This window comes from Chiloscyllium plagiosum, chromosome 45, assembly GCF_004010195.1.
Source record: "Chiloscyllium plagiosum isolate BGI_BamShark_2017 chromosome 45, ASM401019v2, whole genome shotgun sequence".
Lineage (NCBI taxonomy): Eukaryota > Metazoa > Chordata > Chondrichthyes > Orectolobiformes > Hemiscylliidae > Chiloscyllium > Chiloscyllium plagiosum.
The window spans coordinates 12529677-12542613 of NC_057754.1; the positions used below are offsets into that span (position 1 = coordinate 12529677).

General features: G+C 43.6%; 1 protein-coding gene across 4 annotated transcripts in view; it reads right to left on the bottom strand.

The window, feature by feature from the left end:
* LOC122543966 (zinc finger protein 418-like) overlaps positions 1-12937 on the bottom strand; it is a 96389-nt gene that overhangs the window by 23274 nt on the left and 60178 nt on the right. Inside the window, exon 4 of one of the 4 annotated variants that reach the window (XM_043682970.1) lies at positions 7855-8013. The exons of 2 other annotated variants lie outside the window; for them this stretch is intronic. In XM_043682970.1, coding sequence (XP_043538905.1) covers positions 7855-8013 — 159 coding nt within the window. Of the gene's footprint in view, positions 1-7854; positions 8014-12432; positions 12703-12937 lie in introns of those variants that run through there. One more of the 4 variants, XM_043682973.1, reaches the window with a different exon arrangement.

The window sequence follows — 12937 nt, forward strand, 5'->3', positions numbered from 1 at the left end:
TAAGGAGATCTCAGGTATCTGTAAGAATAATAGGGTAGTTATGGTAGGGGATTTTAACTTTCCAAACATCAACTGGACTGCAATAGTGTTAAAGGAGAGGAATTTCTTAATTTCTTAAGTGTGTACAAGACAATTTTCTGATTCAGTATTTGGATGCACCGACTAGAGAAGGTGCAAAACTTACCTACTCTTGGGAGATAAAGCAGGGCAGGTAACAGAGGTGTCAGTGGGGGAGCACTTTGGGGCCACAAACCATAATTCTATTTGTTTTAAAATAGTGGTGGAAAAGGACAGACCACATCTAAAGTTGAAATTCTAAATTGGAGAAAGGCCAATTTTGACGGTATTAGGCAAGAACTTTCAAAAGCTGATTGGAGGCAGATGTTCACAGGTTAATAAACGGCTGGAAAATGGGAAGCCTTCAGAAATGAGATAACAAGAATCCAGAGAAAGCATATTCCTGGCAGGGTGAAAGGGAAGGCTGGTAGGTATAGGGAATGCTGGATGACTAAAGAAATTGAAGGTTTGGTTAAGAAAAAGAAGGAAGCATATGTCAGGTATAGACAGGATAGATTGAGTGAATCCTTAGAAGAGTATAAAGAAAGTAGGAGTATACTTAAGAGGGAAATTAGGAGGGCAAAACGGGGACATGAGATTGCTTTGGCAAATAGAATTAAGGGAAATCCAAAAGGTTTTTACAAATATATTAAGGACAAAAGGATAACTAGGTAGAGAAAAGGGTCCCTCAAAGATCAGCAAGGCAGCCTTTGTGTGGAGCCGCAGAAAATGGGGGAGATACTAAATGAATATTTTGCATCAGTACTTACTGTGAAAAAGGATATGGAAGATATAGACTGTAGGGAAATAGATGGAGACATCTTGCAAAATGTCCAGATTACAGAGGAGAAAGTGCTGGATGTCTTGAAACAATTAAAGGTGGACAAATCCCCAGGAACCTGATCAGGTATACCCGAGAACTCTGTGGGAAGCTAGAAAAGTGATTACTGGGCCTCTTGCTAAGATATTTGTATCATCGATAGTCACAGGTGAGGTGCCGGATGACTGGAGGTTGGCAAACATGGTGCCACTCTTTAAGAAGGGCAGTAAAGACAAGCCAGGGAACTATAGACCAGTCAGCCTGACTTCATTGGTGGACAGGTTGTTGGAGGAAATCCTGAGGGACAGGATGTACATGTATTTGGAAAGGGAAGGACTGATTCGGGAGAGTCAACATGGCTTTGCGCATGGGAAATCATGTCACAAGCTTGATTTGAGTTTTTTGAAGAAGTAACACAGAAGATTGATGAGGGCAGAGTAGTAGATGTGATCTATATGGACTTCAGTAAGGCATTTGACAAGGTTCCCCATGGGAGACTGATTAGCAAGGTCAGATCTCATGGAATAAAGGGAGAACTAGCCATTTGGATACAGAACTGGCTCAAAGGTAGAAGACAGAGGGTGGTGGCCAAGGGTTGTTTTCCAGACAGGAGGCCTGTGACCAGTGGAGTGCCACAAGGATCAATGCTGGGCCCTCTAATTTTTGTCATTTACATAAATGATTTGGATGCAAGCATAAGAGGCAAAGTTAGTAAGTTTGCAGATGACACCAAAATTGGAGGTGTAGTGGACAGCGAAGAGGGTTACCTCAGATTACAACAGGATCTCGACCAGATGGGCCAATGGGCTGAGAAGTGGCAAATGGAGTTTATTTCAGATAACTGTGAGGTGCTGCATTTTGGGAAAGCAAATCTTAGAAAGACATACATTTAATGGTAAGGTCCGAGGGAGTGTTGCTGAACAAAGAGACCTTGGAGTGCAGGTTCATAACTCCTTGAAAGTGGAGTCGCAGGAGGATAGGATAGTGAAGAAGGCATTTGTTATGCTTTCCTTTATTGGTCAGAGTATTGAGTACAGGAGTTGGGAGGTCATGTTGCTCTACAGGACATTGGTTAGGTCACTGTTGGAATATTGTGTGCAATTCTGGTCTCCTTCCTATCGGAAAGATGTTGTGAAAGGATTCAGAAAAGATTTGCAAGGATGTTGCCAGGGTTGGAGGATCTGAACTAGAGGGAGAGGCTGAACAGGCTGGGGCTGTTTTCCCTGCAGTTTTGAAGGCTGAGGAGTGACCTTATAGATGTTTACAAAATTATGAGGGGCATGGATAGGATAAATAGACAAAGTCTTTTCCCTGGGATCGGGGAGTCCAGAACTAGAGGGCATAGGTTTAGGGTGAGAGGGGAAAGATATGAAAGAGACCTAAGGGGCAACCTTTTCATGCAGAGGGTGGTACGTGCATGGAATGAGCTGCCAGAGGAAGTGGTGGAGGCTGGCACAATTGCAACATTTAAAAGGCATTTGTATGGGTATATGAATAGGAAGGGTTTGGAGGGATATTGTCCGGGTGCTGGCAGGTGAGACTAGATTGGGTTGTGATATCTGGTCGGCATGGATGGGTTAGACCGAAGGGTCTGTTTCCATGCTGTACATCTCTATGACTCTAACAACAAGTGAGCAAATTGGGCCACTTAAAGACAAAAGAGGTAATCTTTGTGTTGAACCTCAGGAGACTGGAGAGATATCAAATGATTATTTCACGTCAGTTTTTACTGTGGAGAATGAAATGGGGGCGAGGGAATTTGTGGAAATAAATATTGATGTCTTGAAAATAGTTCACATTACAAAAGAGAAAATGCTGGAGGTCTTAGAAAATAAAAAGTTGGATAATTCTCCACGATCTGATATGGTGTATCCAAGGACTTTGTGGGAAGTTATGGAGGAAACTGTGCGGCCCCTTGCAGAAATATTTGTGTCATCTGTAACTATGGTTGAGCTACCAAATGACTGAAGACTACCTAATGTGTACATTTGTTGACAATGGGATATAAGGAGAAGCCTGGGAACAATAGACTTGTGAGTTTGGCTTTGGTGATGGGCAAGTTGTTGGAAGTGATTCTGAATGATAGAATTTATATGCATTTTGAGAGGCAAGGAATGATTTGGGATAGTCAGCATGGTTTTATGCGAGGGAAATTATATCTTACAAACATCGTTGAGTTTTTCGAGGAAGAAACCAAGAAGATCGATGAGAACAGTGAAGTAGATATGGTTTACTTGGACTTTAGTAAAGCCTTGGACAAGGTTCCACAGGGTAGACTAATCCTTAAAGTTGGATCACATGAGATTCAGGGTGAACATTCCAATTGGATAGAAAATTGGTTTAATGGCAGGAGACAGGCTGGTGGTGAAGCGTGTTTTGCCAGACAGGATGACTGTGATCAGCAGTATTCCACAGGGATTGGAGCTGAGTCCACTTTGGTTTGTCATTTATGTAAATGATTTAGATGAGAAGAGAAGGTTTAGTAAGTATGTTTGCATATGATGCCAAAATTCGTTGCATAGCGGATTATGAGAAAGATCATCTAAAGTTCCAAAGTGATGTTGAGCAATTAGGTCAATCGGCTGAGGAATGGCAGATCATGTTTAATTTGGATAAATGTAAGGATAAATATTTACACAATGAGAGACCGAGGAGCTCAAGCATGTAATTCTTTGAAGTTGGCTTCACATACAGATAGTATGGTAAAGAAGGTGTTTAGCACCCTTGCCTTCATTGCTCAATCCTTAGAGTACAGGAGTTGGGACGTCACGTTGATGTTATACAGGACGTTGATGAGGCATCTCCTTGAGTTCTGTGTCCAGTCTTGTTACAGAAAGGAAATTATTAAGGTAGACAGGGTTCGGAAGAGCTTTGTAAGAATATTTTGTAAGAATATATATAGAAGGAGAGGCTGGATAGGCTGGGACATTTTTCATCGGACCGAAGGAGATTGAGGGGTGACCTTATGGAGGTCTCGAAAATCCTTAGGTGTATAGATAAGGTGAATGGCAGGTGGCTTTTCTCCCCTGTGTAAGCGATTTCAAGACTATGGGATATATATTTTAAGGTGAGAGGAGCAAGATTTAAAAAGACATGAAAGTCAACTTATTTAAATGGAGAGTGGTTTGTGTGTGGAATGAACTTCCTGAAGAAGTGGTGGATGTGAGTACAGTTACAATGTTTGAACGATAGTTGAATAATAGAATAGTCTTCAGAATATCCTATATTGAAGTACATGAATAAGAAATGTTTGGTGGGTATGGGAAAAGCGAAGACAGATGGGATTAGTTTAGTTTGGAATTATGGTTGGAATGGACTGGTTGGACTGAAGGGTCCATTTCCATGAGGTATGACTTGACATCCCAATCTATGTCTGCCTGCAGAGGTGCAGGGGAATTAGCGAGTCTGCATTTCTCTGCAGAAAGTAGGCATTGATTAAATAGGCCAAATTATTTCTTTCTGTACCATAATGAATTGAAGCCAGACCTCTACTCACAATAGAAATTCCTGACTCTAGGAAGTATTGTATTAAATCTGCACTACTCCACCAGGAACGTCCACTCCCGCCTTCCTCAGCTGTGGTATCCAGACACATTCTCCAGAGCTGCTCTGCTCATGATTTTGAATTTCTTCGAGTGTTTTGAGTGACACCGATCTCAGAAATATTGTGCACGTGCACAATAAACAAACCTTTTATCTTTCATGGTGAAAGGCTGATGTGAGTGAGGTGCTTGTGAATGCAGTTACTCCTTTAGACCTTGCTCTGGTATCTGGTTGGAATTGATGATCTTGAATTGTTACCCATTAAACGTGCTGTAAGAAGAATGGACCTAAAGCAGTTCCCCTGCTCCCCCCTCACACCCCACATCCCCCCCCCCACCCACCCCCCCCCGCCACTGCTTCAGTTCAGAGCACAAGATGGCAGTGGATTAGGACACCTCCCCAGAGCTCATCCACTCCAGCTGCCTTTATTGTTGTTTTTATGGTTCGTTGGTCTTTGGAGTTTGATCATGGAAGTGGTGATGACAGTGGCTGCGAGACTTTGGTGGTCAGCCATGAGGTGGCCAATGAGGTTATCCAGGGACCAGTTACTGTAAGTCCTTGATCAGAATGTACCAGTCAGGCAGGGAAGAAGTTGTTGAATGCAGGAGCTGTGGTTTACTAAGGAAGTTGAATCTCTTGGCAAGAGGAAGAAGAAGGCTGATATTAGGATAAGATGTGTTAGGGTGCTTGAGAGTGACAAGTTAGCCAGGAAACACCAAGAGAACAAACAAGAGCCAGGAGGGTACATGAGAAGTCATTGGCGGATAGGATCAAGGAAACCCTTAAGGCTTTCTATAACTATATCAGGAATAAAATAATGACTAGAGCAAGATTAAGGCCAATCAAGCATAGTAATGGGAAGTTGTGTGTGGAGTCAGAGGAGGTGGGGAGGCGCTAAATGAATACTTTTCATCAGTATTCACACTGGAAAAAGACAATATGGTCGAGCAGAATACTGAGATACAGACCACTAGACTAGTGGTGCATAAGGAGGTGTTAGCAATTCTGCAAAGTGTGAAAAAGATAAGTCCTCTGGGACAGATGGGATTTATCCTCGAATTCTCTGGGAAGCTAGGGAGGAGATCACCCAGCCTTTGGCTTTGATCTTTATGTTGGTAAAAACAATGACTGCAGATGCTGGAAACCAGATTCTGGATTAGTGGTGCTGGAAGAGCACAGCAGTTCAGGCAGCATCCAAGGAGGTTCGAAATCAAATCTTTAGTTTGATCTTTATGTTGTCATTGTCTACAGGAATACTGCCAGAAGACTGGAGGATGGCAAATGTTGTCCCCTTGTTCAAGAAGGGGAGTAATGTTGGAAGGGGTTGGAAGAGATAGGATTTACAATCATCTAGAAAGGAATAAGTTGATTAGCGATCATCACCATGGTTTTGTGTAGGGTAGGTCATGCCACACAAACCTTATTGAGTTCTTTAAGAAGGTGACCAAACACGTGGATGAGTGTAAAGTGGTTGATGTGGTGTATATGAATTTCAGTAAGGTGTTTGATACAGTTCCCCATGGTAGGCTATTGCACAAAATACAGAGGCATGGGATTGAGGGTGATTTAACAGTTTGGATTAGAAATTGGGTAGCTGAAAGAAAACATGGTGGTGGTTGATGGGAAATATTCATCCTGGACTTCAGTTACTAGTGGGGTACCGCAAGGATCTCTTTAGGGTCCACTTTTGTCTGTCATTTCTGTAAATGCCCTGGATGAGGGCATAGAAGGATGGATAGTAAATTTACAGATGACACGAAGGTCGGTAGAGTTGTGGATTGTGATGAAGGATGTTAGAGGTTACAGGGAGACATAGCTAAGCTGTAGAGCTCCCGAGAGGTGGCAAATGGAGTTGAATGTGAAAAAGTGTGAAGTAATTCTCTTTGGAAGGAGTAACAGAAATGCAAAGTACTAGCCTAAGGATAAGATTCTTGGTAGAGTACATGAGCAGAGATATCTCAGTGTCCAGGTAAATAGATCCTTGAAAATTGCCACACAGATTGATAGGGCTGTTAAGAAGGCATACTCTGTGTTAGCTTTTATTGGTAGAGGGATTGAGTTTTGGAACCATGAGATCATGCTGCAATTGTACAAAACTCTGGTGTGGCCATATTTGGAGTATTGCGTACAGTTCTGATCATATTATTGGAAGCATGCAGAAGCTTTGGAAAGGATTCAGGGAAGATTTACTAGGATGTTGCCTGCTATGGAGGGAAGGTCATCTGAGGAAAGGCTGAGGGACTTGAGGCTGTTTTGATTAGACAGAAGCTTGACAGGCAACTTAGTTGAGGCATGTAAGATAATCAGAGGGTTGCATAGGTTGGACAGTGAGAGCCTTTATCCTCGAATGGCAATGGCTAGCATGAGGAGAGACAGCTTTAAATTGAGGCGTGATAGATATAGGACAGATGTCAGAGGTAGTTTCTTTACTCAGAGAGTAGCAGGGGCGTGGAATGCACTGCCTGCAACATTAGTAGACTCATCAATAAATGGTCTTTGGATAGGAATACAGACGAGAATAGAATAGTGCAGGCTAGATGGGCTTCAGATTGATTCCACAGGTCGGCGCAACATCGAGAACCAAAGGGCTTGTTACTGTGCTGTAATGTTCTGTGTTCTAGGTGGCTTGTCATGATGGCAGCATCACAGCTTCATCAATGTCTATTCGGAGCACTGTTCCTGAAAGCTAGTACTTCCAATTAAACCTATTGGACCATAACCTGTGTGATTTTTAACAGTTAATGTAGATTGTGAGCATGCGCACTGCCAATGATGGCCAGAAAGAAATGCTGTTTTTTTTCCAATCCACAGGTGGTGCGTCAGGTTAATGGGAGGGCAGCAGATGGAGCTATATTCCAGTTAGAAGATTCCATGATTGATCAGTGTAGGGCTGTACGCCAAATACAGGGTTTCTGGGACTGCGATTTAAGCCACAGAGAGCCTCAGGCTTCTTCCCAGAAACAGGCCCCAGTCAGCGGTCACTATTCGTGATTCAGTTTTGTTTCATTATTTTTGTTAATTTATCGCTTCACTGTTTGTTTATCTGTCTTTGATGTGAATGGGGCTGAAAACAAAGGTTATTGGGTTAAAGCATTCTTGTGTTCACTGAGGGACATGTGCAGTGTGCTGTTGGGAGGTACTTATTAGTGTTAGTGACTGAAATTAATAGAATAGTGGCCCCGTGAACAACTTTGTCACTGAGCTGGCTGTCAGTGTGAAAGAGGCTGAGAAAATGGAGCAGGGAGTGGAGGAAGGGAACTGACCAGGATGGGGGGTTTTGGAAATTGGGGCTGTTCGTTGCCCATCACCCCCCGCCCCACAAAACATTGTCCATTGTTTCTCACACTGCTCCCCTTCCCCACTCACACCTTCTTCTCCCACCCTGTCCCAACCCTGCTTCCTTCTAGTATCAGCAAACCTCCACAGGTCTTTTATTATTTTCTATGTATGATGCTGTTTTTCTCAGAACATTGAACAATTTGAGAACTGAATTCAGAGAGTGAGCAGTGAGTGGAGAATCTTCCAAAATCGCTCTGCACCTCCTTGACATTCTTGAACCACTGTATTCTGTGTAGTGAAGCCACTCCAGATTGCTGTTCAATAAGAAGTTATATGATTTTCATGTAGTTGTTACAATCATTTAGTTTTTATATCCCACCATAAGAATAGAAACATAGAAAATAGGAACAGAAGTAGGTTGTTGTGGTGTTCGATCCTGCTGCATTATTCAGTCTGATAATGACTAGTAATTTTGCTCAGGAATCTGCAACCACTTTAGACCCATATCCTCTAATCCCTTTCGCCCTCATAAGAATATCTACCTTCATCCCACATTCTGGCCTTCACTGCTTTCTGCAGCAGCAAATTCTGCAGGATCACCAGTCTCTCAGTTAAAAACAATTCCTTACCTCAGTCCAAATGGACTAGCCCATATTGCTGAAACTGTGATTACCCACTCCTCCAGTTCTAGACTCCCTGGTCATTGAGTACATCCTTCCTGCATTTACCTTGTTAGTTTGTTAAGATTTTTATTAATTTCTGTGACATCGTACTTTACCCTTCTAAACTCCAGTGGATTTCCTCCTAACCAGTCCATTCTGTCCTCATCTGCCAGTCCTGCCATCCCAGGAATCAGTCTGGCAAACCTTTGTTGTGCAGTCTCAATAGGCATGCCATCTGTCATCAGACAAGGATTCCAAAAAACTCCAAAATCCTGTACATCTCTGCTCCTTTATTCAGATCCACTCTCGACAAACACCAACATATCAATTGCCTTCTCCAACTCCTGTGGCACCTGCATGCTTATTTTCAGCAACTTGTGTACAAGGACATCAGGTGTCGTTTCTCATTTCCCTGTCACAAATTCATGCTGACTGACTACGTCCAAACCTGTCACTGTTTTCCAGTGTTAGGCTAACTGGTCTATCATTCCATGTTTTATCTCCTTCCTTTTTTAAATTGTGTGGTCACATTAGCTACCATCCAATCTATAGAAATTGTTCCAGAGTTCATAGAATCTTGGAAGATGACAATCAATTCACTCTGTTCAGATTGAAGTCTCCAGTTTCAGATCACAGCCACTATATCTGAGGGGACTTTTAAGTGCTCGGGGTGTAGATTAACAGATGCTGAGATTTATTGGCTTTTAATCCCATCAATTTCCCTAGCACCATTTCCCTGCTAATACTAATTTCTTACAGTTCCTCCCTATCATCTGTTCCATAGCATTTTAGAGATGTTACTTGTCATCCTTTCTGATGATAATAGAATCAAAATGTATAGTTAATTGGTGTTATCAATCAACACCTGATAATTGTAAGGGATTTGTTTCCTTTTTTTCTCTTCACATACCTTTAGAAGCTTTTAAAATTAGTTTGTGTGTTCCCCTCAGGCTTACTCTTAGACTTTATTTTTCTCTCTTAATTAATCCCAAAGTCCTGTTTTGTTGAAATCAGAACTGTACCCACTCTTCAAGTCTGCTGCTCCTTTCGACAATTTGTAACCTTTTTTCATGGGTTCAGTACTATCCCTCATATCCCTTGTTAGCAATGGAAGGGCTACCGTTACTGTTTTATTTATTGCCAGACAGGGATTGCCAACAGTTGCAATTCCTACAAGTGCTGTTTAAATATTTGTCACCCCTTTAAGTTATTTTTCCAAAATTATTGCCACTTTCTTGTGGTCTCATACCATTGTAATTTTTTCTGTTTGTATTTTGACCACTTGTCTCAGAATCAATTATCACTTTCCATCATTCAGAGTTAACTCTCCCACATACTCAGATGGCCCATTATTCCCTTCTCCTTACACTATTAAAATAATGAAACTAAAGTTGCCATATACGAGAGGGATTTTGGCAGGGAGAGAGAGTGAGAGAGAGAGAGCAAAGGCTGATGGTGCTTTAATCTGAGGGTTACTGTGCCTTAGACAAGGGAAAAGAGTAGGAATGTGGGATCTTCATGGTGACTTCAGCCGGTACAGAGATTGAACACCAGTCGACTACCTAACTGATCACAAATTCAACTCAAACTCTGGGTCAGATATGTCGATGACACGTTTGTAATCATTAAAAACACGGAAATAGAAAAAACACACCGGATCATCAACGCCACACTCACAGGAATCCGATTCACGAGAGAAGAAGAAAAGGATAGCCAACTCCCATTCCTAGACGTGATGGTACAGAGAACACCAGACAGAGAATTCACTACAAGAGTATACGGGAAAGCCACACACAGAGAGAGACAGAGAGAGGCAGAGAGAGACAGAGACAGAGTGAGAGATAGAGAGAAAGAGAGAGCATGTTTTGGCTGGTGACATTGCCAGTGGAATGGAGAGCTGGGATCCAACTAGGAAAACTAAGCTGTAAAATGAATGTACCGAGCGTGGCGAACGATTTCACACCTCGGAGATTTATGCTCTGCCGCCTGAGGTAGCTGGCGCTGACTCGCCATCACTTCAAATAACAGCAAAGAAATGGACAAATAGTGCAAAGGTTCTGGATGCTACCGACATTCTGGCAATAATACTCACGACGTGTGCTCTGGAACTTGACACCTGCCAAGCCAAGCTGTTTCAGTACCAGTACGACACTGGCATCTACCGACAGTGTGGAACATCACCGACGTATATTCAGCACAAAAACACAGGACAAATACAAACACATCGACCTGGACCCAATATACCAACCACTACAGCGGACAGCTGAAACTGACAACCGGAAGCAGCAGATACAAATCACTATAAATGCCGGAGGAAACACCACAGAAGCGCTTCGCAGGAGGCTCCCAAGCACTGATTATGTCGCCTAGCCAGGGGACGAAACGTTTGCAACAAAAACTTCCAGCTCGGCGAACAGAACCACAACAACGAGCACCCGAGCTACAAATCTTCGCACAAACTTTGACCACCTAACTGAGCTAACCCACTCCCAGCCGTTACACAGTACACAGCCGAGGATGGCCGGTCCTCCATTTGGGTCCTTAATGTATCGATCCAAAAACCATCTCACCAACACTCCAGGAATCTCTCCTCTATGGTACTGGTACTGATTAATCTACAGGGCAACCCTCGTATCCATGAGTCTGGTTGTTGCGGTTTTACTTACTTGCCGTTTACTGTGGTCTGAACCTATAAAAGGGAATGTTCCAGAACCAGTGACCAGGAGGCTGCCAGGAAGGAACATTTCCCATTTAAATGCATGGGTTTGCACCTATCCGCGGTTTCAGGCTTCCGCAGTAAGTCCTGGAATGTAACCCCCGCAGGTATGGGGGGTACTACTGTGTGTGCAAACAGACGTCATCCATAATAACTTTATGACCACAAGATATCGGAGCAGAATTAGGCTACTTGGCCCATTGAGTTGAGAGTGTGGTGCTGGAAAAGTACAGCAGGTCAGGCAGCATCGAAGAAGCAGGAGAATCGATGTTTCGGGCATAGGCCCTTAATCAAATGTGACTTGTCGGCCAAGTGGGCTGAGGGGACAAGTCCTCACCTTCCTACCAACCTCCAGAAAGATTGCATCATTCTGCACCACTTCCGCCACCTGCAAATTGACCTGACCACTAGGGATATATTTCCCTCCCCCACTCCCCACCTCCCCAACTTATCTGCATTCTGGAGAGACCATTGCCTCCACAATTCCCTTGTCAGATCCATGGCCCCCACCAGCCCACCCTATTCCTGACACTTTCCCCTGTCATCGCAAGAATTTTAAAACCTGTGCCCACACTTCCTCCCCTCCCACCCCACCTCTGTCCAAAGCCCGAAAGGATCCTTCCTCATCTGGCAGAACTTTACCTGTACTTCCACACACGTCATCTTTTACATCCGTTGCACCTAATGTGGTCTCCTCTACATCGGGGAAGCAGGATGCCACCTTATGGATCATTTCAAAGAACATCTCTGGGACACATGCACCGACCAACCACCCGCCATATGGCTGAACACTTTAACTCCCCCTCCTACCCCATGCAGGACATGCAGGTCTTGGGCTTCATCTATCGCCAAACCCTAACCATCTGATGCCTGGAGGAAGAATGCCTCATCTTCCACCTTGGGACCCTGTAACCACACAGGATCAATGTGAACCTCACCAGTTTCCTCATTTTCCCTCCCCCAACCTTATCCAAGTCCCAAGCCTCCAACTGGCACCACCCTCTTGACCAGTCCTACCTGTCCATCTTCCTTCCCACATATCCGCTCCACCTTCCTTTCTGACCTATCATTCCACACCCCCCACCTTAACCTACCTATCACATTTCCAGGTACCTTCCCCCCCCAGCCCAAACCTCCTCCCATTAATCTCTCAGCCCCCCGATCCACAAGCCTCATTCCTGTTGAAGGGCTTATGTTCGAAACGTCAATTCTCCTGCTCCTTGGATGCTACCTGACCAGCTGTGCTTTTTCAGCACCACACCCTCAACTCTGATCTCCAGCACCTGCAGTCCTCACTTTCTCCTATTTGTCCCATCAAGTCTGCTCCACCATTTCATAGTGATTGATATGTTTCTCATTCCCATTCTCCTGCATTCTATCTTCTCCATAACCATTGATGCCCTCCCCAATTAAGAACCTCTGTGACTCTGTTATAAATACACTCACTGACATGGTTACCACAGCCCTTGACAGCAATGAGTTCCAGATCACTACGCTCTGGCTTAAGAAATTCTTCCACATCTCATTTCTGGAGGGTCATCCCTTCACTCTCAGTCTGTGCCCTCGGGTTCTAGTATTTGATACTAGTTGAAAGATGTTCTCGACAATTCAGGCCTCTCAGTATTCTGTAAATTTCAATCACATAGTCATCGGGTCAGACAGCATGGAAACAGAACCCTTGGTCCAACCAGTCTATTCCGAAAATATTCCAAACTTAAAGCAGTTTTCACCTGCCTGCACTTGGCCCCTATCCCTCTAAACCTTTCATATTCTTGTACTTATCCATATGTCTAGTAAATGTTGTAACTGTACCCACATTCACCACATTGTCTGGAACGTCATTCCACACATGAAGACTCT